The sequence below is a fragment of the Apteryx mantelli genome, chromosome 7, assembly GCF_036417845.1.
Source record: "Apteryx mantelli isolate bAptMan1 chromosome 7, bAptMan1.hap1, whole genome shotgun sequence".
NCBI lineage: Eukaryota > Metazoa > Chordata > Aves > Apterygiformes > Apterygidae > Apteryx > Apteryx mantelli.
In genome coordinates, this window is record NC_089984.1 from 26,594,288 (window position 1) to 26,612,373 (window position 18,086).

Consider the following 18,086-nt stretch of genomic DNA (forward strand, 5'->3'; position numbering starts at 1 on the left):
AATTTGGATCATCAAGTGAAAGCAATATCCAGAAATAATATGGTGCCTGAAATAACATGATGGTAAAGTCATGTCATGGGCACAATCATTTCAATCACTTCTGAATGTATGGTTTCCATTTAAAGCAGTCTATTGAATTTGGAGAGACTATTCACAGGTCTAAAAATGATTATGTGGAATGCAATCGTAAACCAAAATAATAAAGATTTTTGCTTGACTGGGTACAAGAAGAAACTAGTATCTTACAATATCTAAGAATATCTTAATATCTAATTACAAATGAATATAGTACTGGCATAGCAACTTTACTGATAGAGGTTCAGTTTATTACTTGAATAACAGTACTGCAAATATTTTTTGGACAATCATGTAACGTGAGAGTGAATTAAGGTGGAATATTACTTGATTCTCCACCACCTAAAGTAATAAGAAATAGCAATCAAATGTCTTATTGAAAACAGCATCGTGCCACAGCCAAGTATTGGTAACAGTTGGCAAACGCTTACTGGTTACTTTATTCAAGTCTGAATTATGAATTATTTGTTTTTTCTATTATAAGTAACACTAACTTGCTAGGGAAGTTTTCAGGGAGTTTGGATCCACCACATGAACATTTTCTAAATAAAAAAGAAGTGAAATAAAAACCATAGGAAAAGGATATCCTAAACCCAACTGTTTAAAGATAGAGAATTTGTTTAATGATAAACTTTAAAAAAGCAACAAAGAGAAAACACTGCCTGCACAACTGTCAACCTGCAGAAGTACAGAAGATCTCCAGGCCTATGAAAGCACACTTCTTCCCAACTCCCTAGTCTACAGACAAGACTCCTCGGCTCTCTTGTGCAGGCATTTCACATCCACTGGGACTGCTCTTTCTACAGAGAGAGACCTTTGATTCTGGCCTGTGTCAAACATAGCGTTTAAAATAAGGGAAAATCATACTATGTTAGGGAATTCTTTGCAAAGCCCCATAACAAACAGCTAAAAAGACATACATGGGTTACAGCTATGGCAGCCCACTAGTAGGAATGATTAGCATGATTCTACAAAGGGGCTTTTTAAATCCCCCAAACACGGGAGGAGAGCCTGTACTATCCTTGCAAGATAAGGCCTACCTGTACCTGATCCTGTATAACTTTCCATTCATACACTGTACACTGAAATCAGCTTCTCCCACTTGAATGTGAGTCACTCCAGTCACTCCATAATGGTACCACTGGGAGAAGGAAGTACTAGGGCAAATGAATGGCTAGGGAACTGTAAAGTGTGTATAGAGACTGGGAGCGAACCTTTTCAAGCAGCTTTACACATTGGGAGGTACTTTCCTATAGTGGGATACATTTACTTATAACAGGGCAAATATCTGCCTCCTTTCTGCAGCTTGTCTGGCTACTCTAGTTTGGAATTCATCCTAATGTATTAGCTAATATAAAATTATTTTATTCCTTTACAAAGTGCCTACTACCAGGGCAGCTATAAAGCAAGAAGCATTCAAGGCACCAAAATTAATTTTTATATATGCTCCACACTCTTTACTCCCAATTTTATATTATAAATACATTTACAACAAGGGGGCAACCATTATAGCATAAGCATTTATTCTCACGTCTGGTGTCAGTTTTGACAGGTGACTACAGTAGAATTTGTTTCATTATTACAATTCCATGAGTTCAAAGGGCAAAAAGATAATCTACTTATGGTAAGGGTCAGACAGTTTTTTCCCCCCACTCAGGGCTTTTAAGTTTTGCTAACAATTTTGCAAGGCTAATTAAATATTTTCTACTGCACAGCATTTTAGGAAGATATTATAAGAACAGGATTAGCATTCTTAATGTCTTTGTCCTAAGGGTCCTTTTCAAGATAGTAATGAAACACTGTCATACTTTATCTTTTAAAATATCCATTCTCTACATTCATTGTAGGCTTAAAGAGGATTTGGGTGGTGGGGGAGTTGTTTGTTTGTTTTAATGTGCATCACAACATTCAGGAATTTTACAATATATGAGAGTGAAAATTCAAAGATCATCATTAAATAGTTTTGTACAGGGACAAACAACTAACTGCTCTGTAGTTTGTGACAGACTTCAATGTTTTCAGAAGAAATAAGCTGAAAATATGCATTACACAAATCTGATAGCCACAAGGCTTTTGTTAACATGTTTTCCTGCACTCCGTTGGTATAGTGTAGTCCTTTTACATGTATATAGATAGGATATTTGACAGAATATGTGTCCACAATATGCCCAATTTCTTCATTATTCAACAGAGAAATTAGGAATTTAAGGAAGGTAGGATCCAACAGTAAAAAGATGTTATAACAAAAACAGGCTGGGAGGTAACACAAACACAAGAATGGTAAATTTAATCACTGGAAGGATGACTTTAGTCCATTTTCTTTTGAATACTTCACTTTGGTCTTTTAATTACATTTTTTAGATAGGATATATGTGAACTGATGTATATATGCATTATGCATATCTTAAAAAAAAAGATTGTTGTTGTTAAAATGGAATTTAAGACATCTGTAACTGCAGATGACACTGAATTTCTATGTACTTTTACTGATATATTAGCAGGTCTCTTCTTCATTTTATTCTCTCAAAACACCACCTTTTAGCAATCCCTAAAAACATGCAACTGCCCACGATTACCTCTCTGTTGGTCTGGGAATGCAGGGTTTACTTTCTAAGAAGTACTTTGCAGCTCAGTGGTAGAGACTGAAATTAAGAGTCCAGACTTGGGATCAAAAGCTAAATTAGCACAGTTTTTCTTTCCCTTTCTAACATGGATTCTTGACTCAAAGTCAGGACAGCAATGCTGCAAATTTATTTTTCAATGAAAAGCAGAGAGTCAGGTGACTGCCGCAGCAGCCCCTGGCCACTTTGCAGCCCGGCTGGGTGCTCCAGCTGTGCAAACACACTGGGGGAGCCTTGCTGAGGGGCTGCCAGCTGGCCCGGAGGCAGCCCCCAGCTCCACCGCGACATCTCCCCGTCCCCTCGTTCCTGCGCTGCCATATGTGGCCACCAGATGAAGGATGGTCCAAAGCGAGCTAAGGTGACCTGACTTTACAGACGGGAGATGAGGCAGGTAAAGCAGGGGCCTCTGCAGGAGAATAGTGGGCCCTTTCAAGAAAAAACAGGATTTAGGTACCTCAGCTTAAGGCATGCCTGCCCGTGTGAGATCACCTTTCTGTACGCTCAGCAGAGAGGATCCGGGTCAAGATTACCTCTTGCTCTTGGATACGGCAACTCTCAGAGAACCCAGTGCGTCAAAAAGGAGGAACTGGCAGAAGTCCTATGTTGGACTAGTCAGGAGGGTATACTGAGTCCGGCTTTGCACTAATTCTGCGCTAAGCCATGCTGTTGCAGGACTTCTCTCACCCTGCTTTATAGGCAGGGCTCAAACCTTTGCATCCTTGCACAGACTCATGTCTGGACGAAGCAGGATGCTTACTAAACCTTACCTTCTTCTGCTGCTTAATCCTGTCTCACAATTCACGTATGTTAAAACACGGACATAAATTACAAAAATTATTAGTATTTTTTCAGCCACTAGGATTTATGAACCGGTTACTACTTAATGAGTAAAATGCTGATGTAAGGCATCTAGATCTGGATGGTGTTTTAAATTAAAGCTCTATGTCCCCTTAAACTTATATTCTGAACTTTAAAGATTACAACAAACAGATGAGGAAATCTACATTCATATTAATATGAAGGAAAGTCTTTCTGGGTAAGTCAACACCACCCAAAAAGCAGAAAACATAAGTATCTATCATTCCTATGGAGAAGGAGCCCACATATTTTTGGATGGTCAGATCTCTTCAACAAAACAACTTGATAATAATGTGGGATCTTCAGGCATACCGCCTGAGCCAGAGAAAAATATACAATTACTATTTAATGCAACATTTTACTTAAAATTTTCTTAATTTAGAATCTATATTAAGCAGCATATACCATCTTACTAGTACATTTCTGTGAAGATCAAAAAGAGACTACATAAAAGAACACTCTTCGTTACTAAATATTGTATCAGTAGCATAATATGCTCAATACCTCGTTACTATCCTTTCTTTAATTCTATTTTGTTCACTTCACAGACTCAATATAGATAAAAATATTTTAAAATTTAAAATATTTTCCAGGTATTTGGAAAATTTTAGAGTTGCACTAGCATGGAAAGCTATACTAGAATATAATACATAAAACACTATATACATGTTATAGAGCTAAAAATAGAGATCACATGATTACTATTCTATTTGACTTCAATAAACATACAGGAAAGATTTCAAGTACTATCATGCTAAATAATTTCAAATACAGTAGCTAGTTTCATAAAGCTATGATATACATAAAATGATTCATTTTATTTATAAAATTATGTATCCATGTTTATGCTTATACAGATATATTATTAAATATACTTAACGATGAATTAGTCTGTAAAATAAATATACATACAATACGTTAAACATTATCAGTAACAGTCTACTATTACTATCAAAGTTCATAGGCTTGTGGCCAATGGATTCGAGGTTCCCTAACACAAACAGCACGCATTCCCCAAGTGATCTCTGTCCCTGAAAAGCTCATTTCCACTTATTTACACTTTGCTTCTCATGAAGAGATATGCAACAACCCACATCGGAATTTCACCTTTGAGAAACAGCAAGAGCCTCCCTTCCCCAAACCACACCCTTCCTCAGGACACCAAAATCCAACATTCAAGCAAAGGGCCATTCTCTGAGTTTTGTTCAGTGAGACCTCCTAAGTTCTATTTCTTTGACTACTCTTGTAAGAATCTCAATCATACTAGTGGGAGATCACCACTGAAAAAGAATGGTGTAAAATACAGAGGTAAAACACTGCTCTAGGTTATAAAACATGTTGAGAGAGTGGAGAAATACTTCAGTTAAAAAGGGACAACCTGGAATCAAACTTAGTATTTGGAATGTTTGGAAGAGTCTTAGAAGCAGAGCAACTAAAACCTGCTTTCTTTAACATGGAGAAGAACATCACTATTGTTTTTTCTATCATCAGAGAAGACCTCCTGATCTTATTCTCTAGCAAAATTATCAGACAGTATCTTCCAGATTTGCTGCTCTGCCTCTTAAAGTTAGGTAGTTTGTGTAGAAATGCAGTGCAGGATAATGAAATCCCAGAATACACCACAAGATTACCTCCTTCCCTTCTCCACCACTACCTCCATTTCATGGAAGTCCACTTATCATTCTGCCTTATCATTCTACCTCTTTGCTATGACTCCAGGATATCAGGACTTACTGACTTAACAGTTCATTAACAGATTGTTGGGTTGTTTGTTGGATTGTTGATTGGTTTTTAATGGAAAAAGATCTGACAGGTAATCACATTTTACTACTGTTATTTATATCGCCTCCATTTCACGCTGGAAAGAATAAAAATGCAGAATTAAAAATCAAATAAATATCCTGAATATTGCCAAGAATTTTTTTTTAAAAATCTTCAAATATTCATTACTTTCTGCATTTCACGCAACTACTTAGTTCAAAATGCATCTGAGTATACTCCACTCTATCAGGAAAATGTCAAATCCATGTATACAATACAGTAGGAAGCTACCCAACATTTGTGAATTATTTGCACACCCTGAGCACTAATTGAAATGTCACTGTCGTATCCATTAATCCCAAAACGTCAGAGAAGAAAGCTGGAGGAGGGTGATGAGCAAGAACATAAATCACAGGCATCACAGTGATGCCTGGAATGTGCCTGTGATGGACCTTATGAATGAAACTGCAACAGCAAAGCAATCTCTAGGCAAAATCTTGTGCCAGCTCCTTACTCCACAGATTGTAAGATGTTATTTGTTGTAACATACCATTGTGACAAACTTCCATAATTATATTTAAACTTCTCAAAGGGCTTCTGTGCAAAACCAAAATTTTTCTAACGTGCTTTAAAAGCTTCATAGAAAGAAAAGGAGTTAGTTTGTGATATTTGCAGTTGTACAGCCCATGCTACAAGTTATGCAATGGTCAAAAGAATGCAGTTTTCAGTCCTTACTAAGTTACTACCTTTTCTGAAACTTCCTCATTTTGGCCCAATGTTCCTATGCCCTGTCTGTGCTAAATCACCTTTTTGGGGGGAGAAACTGAAATTAAAAAAAAAAAATCCCTTTAACCAATTTTGAGATATGACAAAATGAAAAAAATCATACTTCCTCCCTCCATAATTTTTGCTGAGTCTTTGAAAGAACAAGCAAAAATTGGAACATTTCCCACAAGTGCAAGATAAATATCTCATAGGGGATTTTGACTGACAAATATTTGAAGGATAATGCTTAGCTAGGATTATTATGGCAAATAATGATGGGAATTAGTTTAGAGCTGGAAAAAAGGAACGTTTAATTATTCTCCCCTCAAAAATAAAATAAAAACAAAATCTATACTGCACAAGAATGCCATGTTAGACATCCCGTGCTTGTCCTGTGCAAACTGCTACTTCTGTAGTCATAGCCCAGCATGTATATGTGCAGCTCACACCCCGGAAACAGCATATGGTGTTATAGCAATGCAGATGCTGGACTAATTGGTAGTCCTGTCAGCAGTTAATAGTATTTCTGCTTCTAGCTGTAGCTCCTCTGGCATTAGACTCAGTATCTATGCACTCCACTGCTTTGTACTGTGCTGTAGACTTCACTTGGAGAACGATTTTGGTGAACAGAAGATGACTGAGCCAAATAGAACAAAACGTCTTCTTACACAAGGTTATTCTTTTCTCTCAAAATAATGAAATGTTATCATGTTACATTAAACTAAACTCTACTAAGGTCTCTTCATTGGTTGATACTTCTGGTGTACAGCAACCAAGGATGGTAGAAAGACTGATAATGGAAACTACAACGATAAGTAACAGGGCAAAGCAGGAGAAGGGAAACGTCTGGAAAGACCCCAGAGACCCCAGCTGGACTTTCTGGGACTTCTCATTACTTTGCTGTGAGAACAGGGTCTGTGAAAGTTACCTGCAAAGCACGCATTTTATCCCCTCTATTGCTAGAAATCCCTGAGTGACAGTGAACTGGTTAATCTATAGAGTAGTGAAGTACAGTGTTGTGCAGAGATAATATTTCAGATCTGAGAAGCAGAATAATACAGTAGTGGGCAAACTTTCTCTGCTGTCTGTCATGCCCTTTCTTCAGACGGCAGATGACTGTGTAGTGGATGCACAGATTCAGGTAGTCTAGATGACCGATTCTGGTGACAATATTATGAACATTATGGGATTTCTGTTTTTACAGCTGGGATCTTTTTTAAATCTGGGAAATTACACAAATTCACATGCACACATCGCTACCCACCTACTTGAAAGGAACACTATTAAAGTGCAATATCGAGTATGCTAAATGTAGAAAATGTCAAAATACGGTCTGTGCGCCTCTATCCAACCAGCTTGTGCAGCCACACCATGAAACAAACTATAATGTCATGATCACAAATATTTTTCAAACAGATTCTGACAATCCTGACAGTTCATTCCATGAGTGGATGTTTTTTAAATGGGTACTACTACTCTGCACAGTGAGTAAGGCAGTAGGTCTAGGAGGGAGGAAACCCTATGTAACAGTATAATTAAAATTTGCATCATAATAAATAAAATCAAGAGGAAAAATTAAAATTACACAGACATTTGACCTTTTTTTGTGCTCAACTGTAAAACCATAATTTTTAAGTACTGTTCTGGGGCAATTTTATACTAGATTATCGTCTTTTTACTGGACATGGTGATTAAGAAAGTCCTTAGCAGTAACAACAGATGTACATTTCAATCAGACATATAAGTTTAAAAAAAGTTTCATCAAAAACTTTCCCAGAAATGTTAAAATACTTAATCGTATGTACTTCTACTGTAAATTGCAGTGTAATAAAATTATATTAAAAAGACAAATTTTAGTAGAAAATTTTTATGGAAAAGGATCACCATATATCTTACATTAAAGAATTTTTTGCAATGTTAAGACAGATACAGATAGGAATACTGGAACATCTACTTACATTCACACTGTATCACATCTAAATTAAACTGCTGAATTGCTCCCATGCTTATTTGTTTTAATTCACTGTCCAGTAGCATCTGCATTAGGGATGTTGAAAGATGCTGGCAGGCTGACATGCAAGCTGTCTGGGCCACTTTTCCCTAATAGAAAGACCAACAAATTTTAGGATAGAAGCAAATGATATGCCACTAAAGAACAGCTTATCTGATGTGATTTTATTATACGCTCGGTCTTAATGATGCAGCACTCAGATTAGAAGAAGAATGATCAGACTTTCTGTTATTTCTTTGACGTGTTAGCTTTGACTCTATTACATCAACTGGGGAGTTGAAATTAAATATATATTAAAACAATTACTGCTATTTCTTCCAGATTTACATCCAATGGTCTTCAAAAATACAAATACATTTCCAAATATGAAAGAGCATAATGACAATATAAGTTGTTGAAGTGTGTGAACAGCTTTGTGGATTTCTTCTACCCGAACAGAATGAAAGCAAGAATGGAAATCAACATGCTGCATATGTTCAACGACAGTAAAAAGAAAAACAAAAAACCCCCAACTTTATATAAACCAAAACCATTGCTTTCAGTTAGGACATTTCTTATAACAGCTTGTGCTAATTATTGACAAGTTAATTGTTAGAATTGCACCTCAAAACTTGTTGTTAAATTATTCAAAAAATTCATGCTTATCCTATGTCTTTTCAGGTGCTTAATAAGTCAGTGCAGTCAGTAATCAACTACTTACAAAATGAAATGCAGCCCTCTGCTGTACAAAATAGAAATAATTTTCCTATCGCAATCTAGTTATTAACATTCCTCTTCACAATGTATATGACTGAAACAATTTTCCAAAACTGAGATCAATAAAACAAAGCATGAAATGAGATATTAATTTGCTAAATTATTGAAATTTAATACAGAAGATTAAAAAGACTGGAAATACTACCATATAAGGCAAACTAAGGAAGACCAGATACCTGACTAGATGGCAACATTCTATCCATAATGCTACAGTCTTTAGAGCACAGAGATCTTGGCTTTTAAATGCAGTTATGAGATTCACTTCTCTCTAGTCACCATGCTTTTCAACTGAGCTATATGTTACAATATATACTGATACCCAAGTAATTATTAATATGCTTATATGAAAGAAATAATTATGTAATATACCTACTGGAGTGCAAACCACTATCGTTTTACTTATATGCATTAGTAAAGTGATGAAGCCTGTTCTCTAAAGCAATGGTTCCCCAACTGTTTTCTGCAAAGTCAGGATGATCAACGACTCACAGAAACACATATAAGCAATGATTTCAAGTAAGAGTTTGATGATAAGGATGTGTACAGATTGGTGAAAAATGGTAAGACTGACATTGATTCACTATTCCAAAAAGTTTGGAAAGTTCTGGTCTAAAATCCAAAGGACCAGATCTTGCCCTTAATAAGACAACATGTTCATGTCTTTGAATTTTGACATGTACATATAGCACAAAGCAAATTTGGCCCAAAATATTTTGTACTTTTAAAATCTATTTATTGTTAAAATATATTTCATTAAAACGTAGGCAATGTAATGTAAAATGTTAATTCTCTTCACATGTCAAATTGAAACATTAAATGATCTTTGCTAATACCTCCTTAGCATTAAGACACCTTGAGCTGTAAGGAGCTTCATATCTAAAATGAGATGTCAGATTCTTAATTGAAAATCTCAGAAAAGCAAATAACATTTTTGACCAAAATAGATGAACTGACAACAAGGAATGTAAGAAACAATGAAGGAACAGCATGCTTAAAAGTCTCCCAAACCCAATGGTAATTACACTGGGAGACATGCAGCTCTATTCCCCAAGCAGAACAATATCAATATGAATGGAAAAAAAAAGAAAAGGGGGAAAAAAAGGAAAAAAAACAGAAAAAAGGGGGTGAGGAGGGGAATCCATGGGCCATAGTTCATTTAATTACAATGTAGTAGGTTTGAAATACTTAATGGAAATGTCATTTTGATTTAATGGAACAACTAGTGCATTTCACTTTAATGTACTGCTCCATCAAATCAGCTCCATGTCCTATTTATGGTGCCACTATAATGTAATAAAAGTTCAAGCAGATTAATAGGTTGTCAAAAAAAATTTTAACATTCAATTTATTTTATATGCAAAGAAAGTGTACTCCACTATTATTATAAATAAAAGACAGAATTTTATCTTTATGGCAAGCATCTGTATTTAACTGTTAAAATCTGGCAAGTATCAATAGTACTGGAGCACAAGATAATGGTTACAATACAGAAATGACACGGGAAAAGTCACCCGGACTTTAAATAAGTATCAATATTTTTACATGTAATGCTTATTTAAAAATCTCATAAAATGGAAACATCCCAATTTTTAACTATTTCCAACTATGCAACTTGAACTACAGGCTTATTGTTCACTTGGCACATCAAGAAATAATACAAGTTTACTATACTCAGTTTATACTTACTTAGTAAGACCATTTGATTTTCGTAAAACTAGAGAAAAATGAAGCTTAAATCTATAAAGTGTATCAGTAAAAAAAGCTGGATTTCAACTCAGAGAAATGTGAACTTTACTGTTATTCTCCTCAAAATTCAGTGCTTCCAAGTTCAAAATACATTGGATGTACAACATTCAGAAAAGAATGAAGAAAAAGTATTTCTTTGAAATCAGAGAACGTCATTTCAAATTAATGTTTGACAAATGAGTTCTAATTAAATATCTTTTAAAATTTCTACCATCTACCAGTTAATCAATTATTTGCTATTTTTTTCACAATGCATTTTAAAGAGGAAATGTAAAGATTTGTGAAAATAATGATAACATGATGTTTCTTTTCCAGAATGAAACAAGTTTCAGCTAGTTTTAATGCCAAAACACTCTTAATATTTAGCATTTGTCAGCTTTTTTTTAGAGGGGGGTGGCAGCGGTTACTCTATCTAGCAATTAAATACCGATATTCAATAGCATGCAGAGATTCAGCAGTCTTCTTGCATTCATTCCAGTATTGCCTCCCATTTGGAGACACTACTATTATCTCCACTGTGCCTAAGTTAATTGCTGCTATCTACAAAACCTTTTCTTCCACTCAACCAATGTAAAGTTTAGGAAACAAGGACCCTATTCTATAAGCAAAAACACCTGCTAACAGTGTTAAAGGCAACTATTTTTTTACCCAGCCTCCACATTTTGCTGAAATACAAGTTTGTAAGAAGAGAAAACCCTTAGACAAACTTCTTATATTTCAAAGGAGCTTGTAAAGAGAATCTGCTGACATATTAAATCCTTTTTTATAGGACCCAAAAGCTTTTCTCCTAAGAACAATTGCAGTAAAGAGACATTTGGCTCCTAGGAAATTCCCAGAGGGTCAGCCATATGCATCCTTCCATGGCACCTTCACGGTCCTGCTTTCTAAGACCCATGCTAGCTGTCTCAAAAGCAGCTTTCATCATTCACTATGGTGTCAGTCAATATGATTTATGGACTGCATTCAACAAAGTCAAAGCATATAGAATGAGAAATATGACTACAATCTGCTAATTTGTTTTGTATTGAGCCACTTAAGAGTCAAAGACCCGATGTCAGGCTGAGACCAGCAACACAATTAACCGGCCGGTGACAGATTCATCCATCCTCCCTGCCAGGCTGTGCCAATCAAAGACAGCATGAAGCGGCATTTGGAGAAATCACTAAGAAAACCCATTCTTCAAGTAGCCTGTGGAGGCTTCTGATTGACAGTTTTTGAATATAGCTGCAGAAAACCACCACCCCTTCACCCTCACTGCAAGCTGTGAAATTAGGCTTTTACTGCCAATCACAGAAACAATAAAATAACACAAACTGCCATCCTCAGCATAAAAGGAAATAACTAAACTTATATGTTAAATCTAAGAAGTTAAGCTTAAGAATTAATTTAACGATATGAAGTGACAGAAACAACAAAAAACTTCCTACAAAGAAAGTAAACATACAGATTTCACCAGTCATAAATAAAACATGTTTTTTGCTTAACATTGTGACTAAAATCCAACTTTAGAATTACTGATAAAAAACAGGTATACTAAAAAACACTAATGGAATTTTTAAAAGATTTAAGTTTTTACTTCCACTTTTGTAATTCTGCCCCAAATTCCCAAGTGGCTACTGAAAACAATCAAAAATACCTACTTGAAAGTAATTTGTAATTCTTTTTTTTAATAGTCACTCTTTTCCAAAGGGGTGTCCAATCCTAACTTTGTATTGATAAAGCACATAAGCTGCATCTAGAATAAAATTTCAGCTACTTCTAAACTTCTCGGAACATAAGGTATGATTTCTCTTTAGCTGCTCCAAATAAAATCTCAAGAATGCAAGTCCTTAATAACAAATTTGGTCATCCAACTGACTTCTTGAGACAAATGGCTGTAGAATGAAATTTTGGGGTTTTTTTGGTTAGAAGTATCTAATGCCATTCTAAGCTGCAAAATGAAGTTCATATGAGATGCTTATGTCAAAGAACCTGAAAATAGCAATAAACTCAAAAGTTTAAATTCTAGTGATTTCACAAAACTGGACCATTAAAAGCTGCATGACTCACAAACAATAATCTTTTTGAAGTGATGCATCCTGTATGCTCTGCTTCTCTGGAATTCCAGGACTGCTTGGTCACAAAACAGCCTGCATACTGTCACCTACTCAACATTAACAGAAAATATTTCTACACAAAATACTCAATATTCCTAGTGCTAGTGTCACCCATTATCTCCATAGTTTAACATGAAGCTGAGCATTCAGTTCATAGAAATCATAGAAATGTTGACTGGTGAACCCCTAATGTCATCTACTCCAGCCTCTTACTTGGAGCAGGACTATTGCCAATGCTACTAGTACAAGTCCGTCGTGCTTTTTTTTTTTGGCTGAACCTTCAACACAATCAAGGATGGAAATTTCCCAATCTCTCACGCACCCTGTTCCAACACTGCACTTCTCCCCTAGCGCAGATTTTTTTTCCTAATGTCAATGTGGTACCTCCCAAGCTTCTACCTGTGACCACAGCCCCATATCAAACCATCCACCATACCAAGATGAGTCCATCATCTTTGTATCTCCCCTCCAAGAAGCTGTAGGCTGTCACTAGATCTCTCTCCAGTCTCTTCATCAGACTAAGCAAGCCACCTCCCTAAACCTCCACTTGAAAGTCATGTGCTCTAGGCTGCTAACAACCTTGGGAGCCCACTGCTGAACCCTCTGCAGTTTCTTGATCTCCTTCTTGAACTAGGGGAGCCAAAATTGGACACAATATTCCAGATGCAGCCTCATTAGTGCTGAGCAAAGGCCTAATAACTTCCTTTGATCTGCTAGTCACACACGTTGTAATGTAGCCGAGTATGCAGACTGCCTTACTCATAAGAGTGCACTGCTAACACATTCAGCTTGGTGTTCACTGCATCCTCCAGACCCACAGAGCGGCTACTTGGCCAGTTGGTTTCCAGGCTGTAGCAATGCATGGGGTTATTCCAGCACAGGTGCATAACATTTGCACTTCTTGTTGAACCTCATGAGGTTCGTATTGGCCCAATCCTCAAAGTTTCTCAAGGTTTCTCTGGACCAAAGTCCTACTAATTTGGCATGCCAGCTACCCCTCCTAAATCTTCCACAAGAAAATTCTAACCCCAACCCCTAGATGCAAGTTTTGTCCTCTTGAGTGCACAACCCAGGAGAACTCTGCCGAAAAGCTGGAACTGTGTGTGACCTAACACAATTCTTCACTGCGGTGATGATGAGGCAGTTGGGCTTCATGATTCTGAACATTCAAAGGAGGCAATAATTCTGAATCAGCTTAAAAATTTCACAGCTTCTGTGACAGATACAACCTTGTTGTCAGTTTATCCAGATAACTGAGCCTATTCTAGACAGGAGTTCGGCTGAGATTATATTTAGAAAGACTGCAATTATATTTTCATCATGAATAGGCAGTTGTACTTTTCTGAAGGTAGGTGAAGTTTTCTGTGTTGATTCAACACCTGCTGGTTCTGTCTTAAAGACCTACCCTCAGAAACTGATGGAATCAGTAAGTTTTCGGGAGGGCTACAGGAAAAAAAGGGGGGGGATGGGACAGGAGGAAAGAAAATTATACCTGGTAGGTTGAATACACTATCCAGTGTTTAAATAACTTTTGCCTTGGCATATACAATGGTATTTACCTGATCTCACTAATGTTTTCAGCCTTTCAGGTTATCACAGATTGCAGATAATATGATTCAGAAGAAATGACAGAGGAGACTGTTAGGGCACCAGTGAAAAGTCTCTTGCTGGATGACCAATTGCCAGAAGAATGCAATAATATAATTTCTCTTTATTCTCAGTTTGAATAACAACTATGAAAATATATCCTTCATCTACAACTGGTATTTGGTGGTTGGTACAGTAAGAGAAGTAATCAAAGAAGTAATGAAGAAAGAGTTCTTTACTTCCAAAACCGAAAAACCTTGAGCAGGGAAACATCTAGTTAACGGTCTGTTTGAAGTGAATTGCCTCCATATAAACAAACAGCAGCAGCATCACACTTTTTTCCCCTCTGAAGAAAAGAAGTTGTTCAGAAGTGAACTGAGTTTTTCACCTCTGTGAATTTAGGGGAAAAAAAAACATAAGAGATTCATTGAACTGAACCTCTCTCTTTTGACCAGTGAAGCACAGAAGCGCTAGAACATCTTCTTTCAGTAGAGATAGTCGAGCATTTCCTGCAAAGGAAAGTGGCAAGGGAACTAGCCTTAAAGAAGCTGTTGTGAGGAACCCATATCATATCCATTATTTGGAGCAGATTAAATTAAATAGCAAGAGACAAGAACAATACTAGAGGCAGAGGTAGAAGGCTAGGGCACGGTGAACACAGAGCTATAATAGCAGTAAAGGGTTTATGGAGCAGGATACACTTGCCCTGCATGCTAAACAGTATTTGTATGTCTAAATCAAATAGTTAAGAATTAAGTAAGGAGACAAAAGCAGTGGTGATGCATTCTGCTCACGATACACTTCTGTGAATCCTATTCAATTGATATATTTGGTGAAGTGAAGCAGTGTCTACACATGAGACTGGGAGATAAGGAAGGACCAAACTGTTTATGAGAGAAGCTCTACAGGCTGGGAAAGGGAACAGAGGAAGACTTAATTATGTGAGCACCATTGGTTAAATGAAGATGACTGCACTCTAAAATAAAACTGCATTGTCATATTGTGGTGAATAATGAGAAAACAGCTTTGTCCAAAAGTGTATATTCCAGGTGTGACAGGAAGAAATTATTTTTGGAAGCATCTGCTGGGCATTTGCTAGTATTAACTATGACTTGATCACTTCCAAATTAAGTGATTGTAGTTCACACTTACTGTGCCACATACTGAGACTGTTTCAAAACTGAAAACTCTCCATGGTGACTCCCAGCTGCAGCATATCAGCTCCGTTGTTTTCAAACCCACAACACAGAGCATCCCATTGCTGACGGTAGATGCAGGTGTTGGCTTTGTACAGAGATCACCAACCTCAAGATCTTCCCATTAGAAAAAAAGGGGAATGGAGAACATTTCAATGAGGGTTTTTAATACTGGAAATTGTTCCTTCATTTGCAACATCTTTCTTTAAAGACCACTCTTTCTCTGGCACTTTAGAGGAGGTATGTTGGGCAGACATGATGGATTCTATCTAGGATGAGGGAATTTAGGTTGCATGCTTAAAAAAACCCTAAGAAACTGTGAAAATAATCCCAAAATAAAAGGAAATAGGAAAGAAAAATATTATCTTTTGTACATCCAATGTATTTTTTTGGCACTCAGGAAGAGAACCTACTATTTAAAGGATGAAGTTTAACTTTACAGATGTTCCTTATACACTCCAGCACAAGCTACTTTGGATCCACTTCCATCTTCCTTGGAAATTAGGAGACTAAGACTCTCCCTTTCTTTTTGACATCTAGTCATTAAGTGTGCTGTGCTATTACAAAATAATGTAGTTGTCTAGCTGCCCTTGATGTTAGGTTCTGAACTGCACTACAGACAAATACAGTAATTGAAATAGTCTATGTTACTATTGAAAATCACTGGAAAACATAGCAAGGAATCCTAGATAATAACACTGGTCTTACTATTGTCTCATTAAATTGATATATTTGGTTTTAATTCTATATAACTATTATTACTACTATATAACTACTAACTGCTTCTATAACTGTTGGTAGTTTGATAGCTATCAACAATTGTTTCAATACAGATTGGAGTTTTTACTAATAGGACAAAATGACTACTCCATATTTGTTCACATTTTAAGTTTATGCTTTTTTGAATGCAAGACTATGAGAATAGATCTGTGGACCAACTAGATACTGAGCTTCAAAGTTTTTGCCCAAGTCAGTATCCTTAAATTAAAATTAACAATTTTTCAAAATAATTTTCCCCCTGAGGAAATATGATTTTAAGTATAAAAACTACATCTTACAAAATATGAATCCCAACACTTTCTCTAGTAAGTACCTTATACATTTGTGCATTTTAAAAATGAGTGTATGGCAATAAGACTCAACCACATACAAGTTGCTAAACCGGAATTGTACGTTCACATAAAATTAGGAAAAATAAGTTTGGAAATTCAGTATTCAGAAGCCACTCCTAACAGAACAGTATTAATTTCGACATTCTCATTATCATGGAAATGCTTATGCTGAATCAAAATAAACTGCTTATACAAAAACTGGTGACCTGCAAATAATCATGACTTGGAAGAATTCTAAAATGCAATCCATCATTTTCTAAAAAAATACACTTGAACGCAGACATTCCCTTGACCCCAGGCAGATGCAGCAAAGGAGCAATGGAACTTTCACAAATTCTTTATTCTGTTTCACCACTCTACCCTTATTCTGTATGCATGTCTCATAGCTGCATTTTGATACCTGACCTCACTTCCAGAAGGTCTCATAGTCTCCTCTAAATGCTCTCATTTGGGATGCGATGCACACCCTACCAAGCTTCCACACGGTTTTTAGGACTCCTGCTGTCCCAGTGTACAGAAGACCAAGGTTAGTCATTAACCTGATTCCTGCATGCAGCCACACAAGGTACGCAGCAAGTCACCAGCAAAACAGAAGGGTCTTTTTTATTAATTGACTAAATATCGAAGCAATAAGCCTGCAGGCAGTTCATAGTTTTTCAGTTCACATGCTTTTTCTTCATCTTTCATCTACTTACCGACATAGCTGCATGGTCATTGTTGTTATTCTGAGAAGGAAACCAGTAAGGCAATCAAAACAAAAAATTAAGATGTACTGTCAACATCAAAAAAAAAAAAAAAAAGAATAAAGAATTGGTAGCAATAAAAGGTAAGGAAAAGTTTCCAAAAATAACAAATGTATCTACATAATTCCTTTAAAAATACTTTTAAACCTATGAACTTACTTAGTATATTGTCAAAGCACACCAAAGAAATTATAATTGAAATAATACCAATTTGGCAATAAAATGTTTTTTTGTGGTAAGGAACTGTATGCCAAAATATCAAAGTAGCAAACTCCATATGAGGAAACACGTTTCAATCTGACTTTCAAGAAACTTTTCATTAAAACAAATACTATATTCTAAAATACTTACGTTAAAAAATAAATGCCTCTTTTACCGTGTTGGCTTGCAAAGCTACATGTATGTTATTAACATCCTCATTCAGGCAAGACTTAGCAATGGCTTAGGACAATAAAAATCTACATGCAATACGACCAATATTAATACCTTTTCAATATAAATCTAATGTTAATATAACTGGAGGGTGGAATAAAACTCTTTTATCAGAACTGCTGCTGAAGTACAGTACACAAATAGAGAGGAGAGAACTAAGATGTAGGACTCAGGAGAAAAAAAGCTTTAGAGACACAAGATGTTTCAAGCAATTCCATGGAGATATGAGAGCCCAACTAACTTGTGCCACAAAGTAAGCAGGTTCAGAAAAATTAAGATCACAGTCTACCTGATTTAGATTTCTTATGTTCCAATAAAAATAATATA

General features: G+C 36.2%; 1 protein-coding gene across 5 annotated transcripts in view; it reads right to left on the minus strand.

The window, feature by feature from the left end:
• The window catches only part of EXOC6 (exocyst complex component 6), a 106,213-nt gene that overhangs the window by 28,900 nt on the left and 59,227 nt on the right, over positions 1–18,086 (minus strand). For 4 of the 5 annotated variants that reach the window (XM_067300073.1, XM_067300072.1, XM_067300070.1 and 1 more), the window contains exon 19: positions 8,039–8,180. In XM_067300073.1, the coding sequence (XP_067156174.1) occupies positions 8,039–8,180 (142 nt within the window). Of the gene's footprint in view, positions 1–8,038; positions 8,181–17,279; positions 17,310–18,086 lie in introns of all 5 variants that reach the window. The other variant, XM_067300071.1, reaches the window with a different exon arrangement.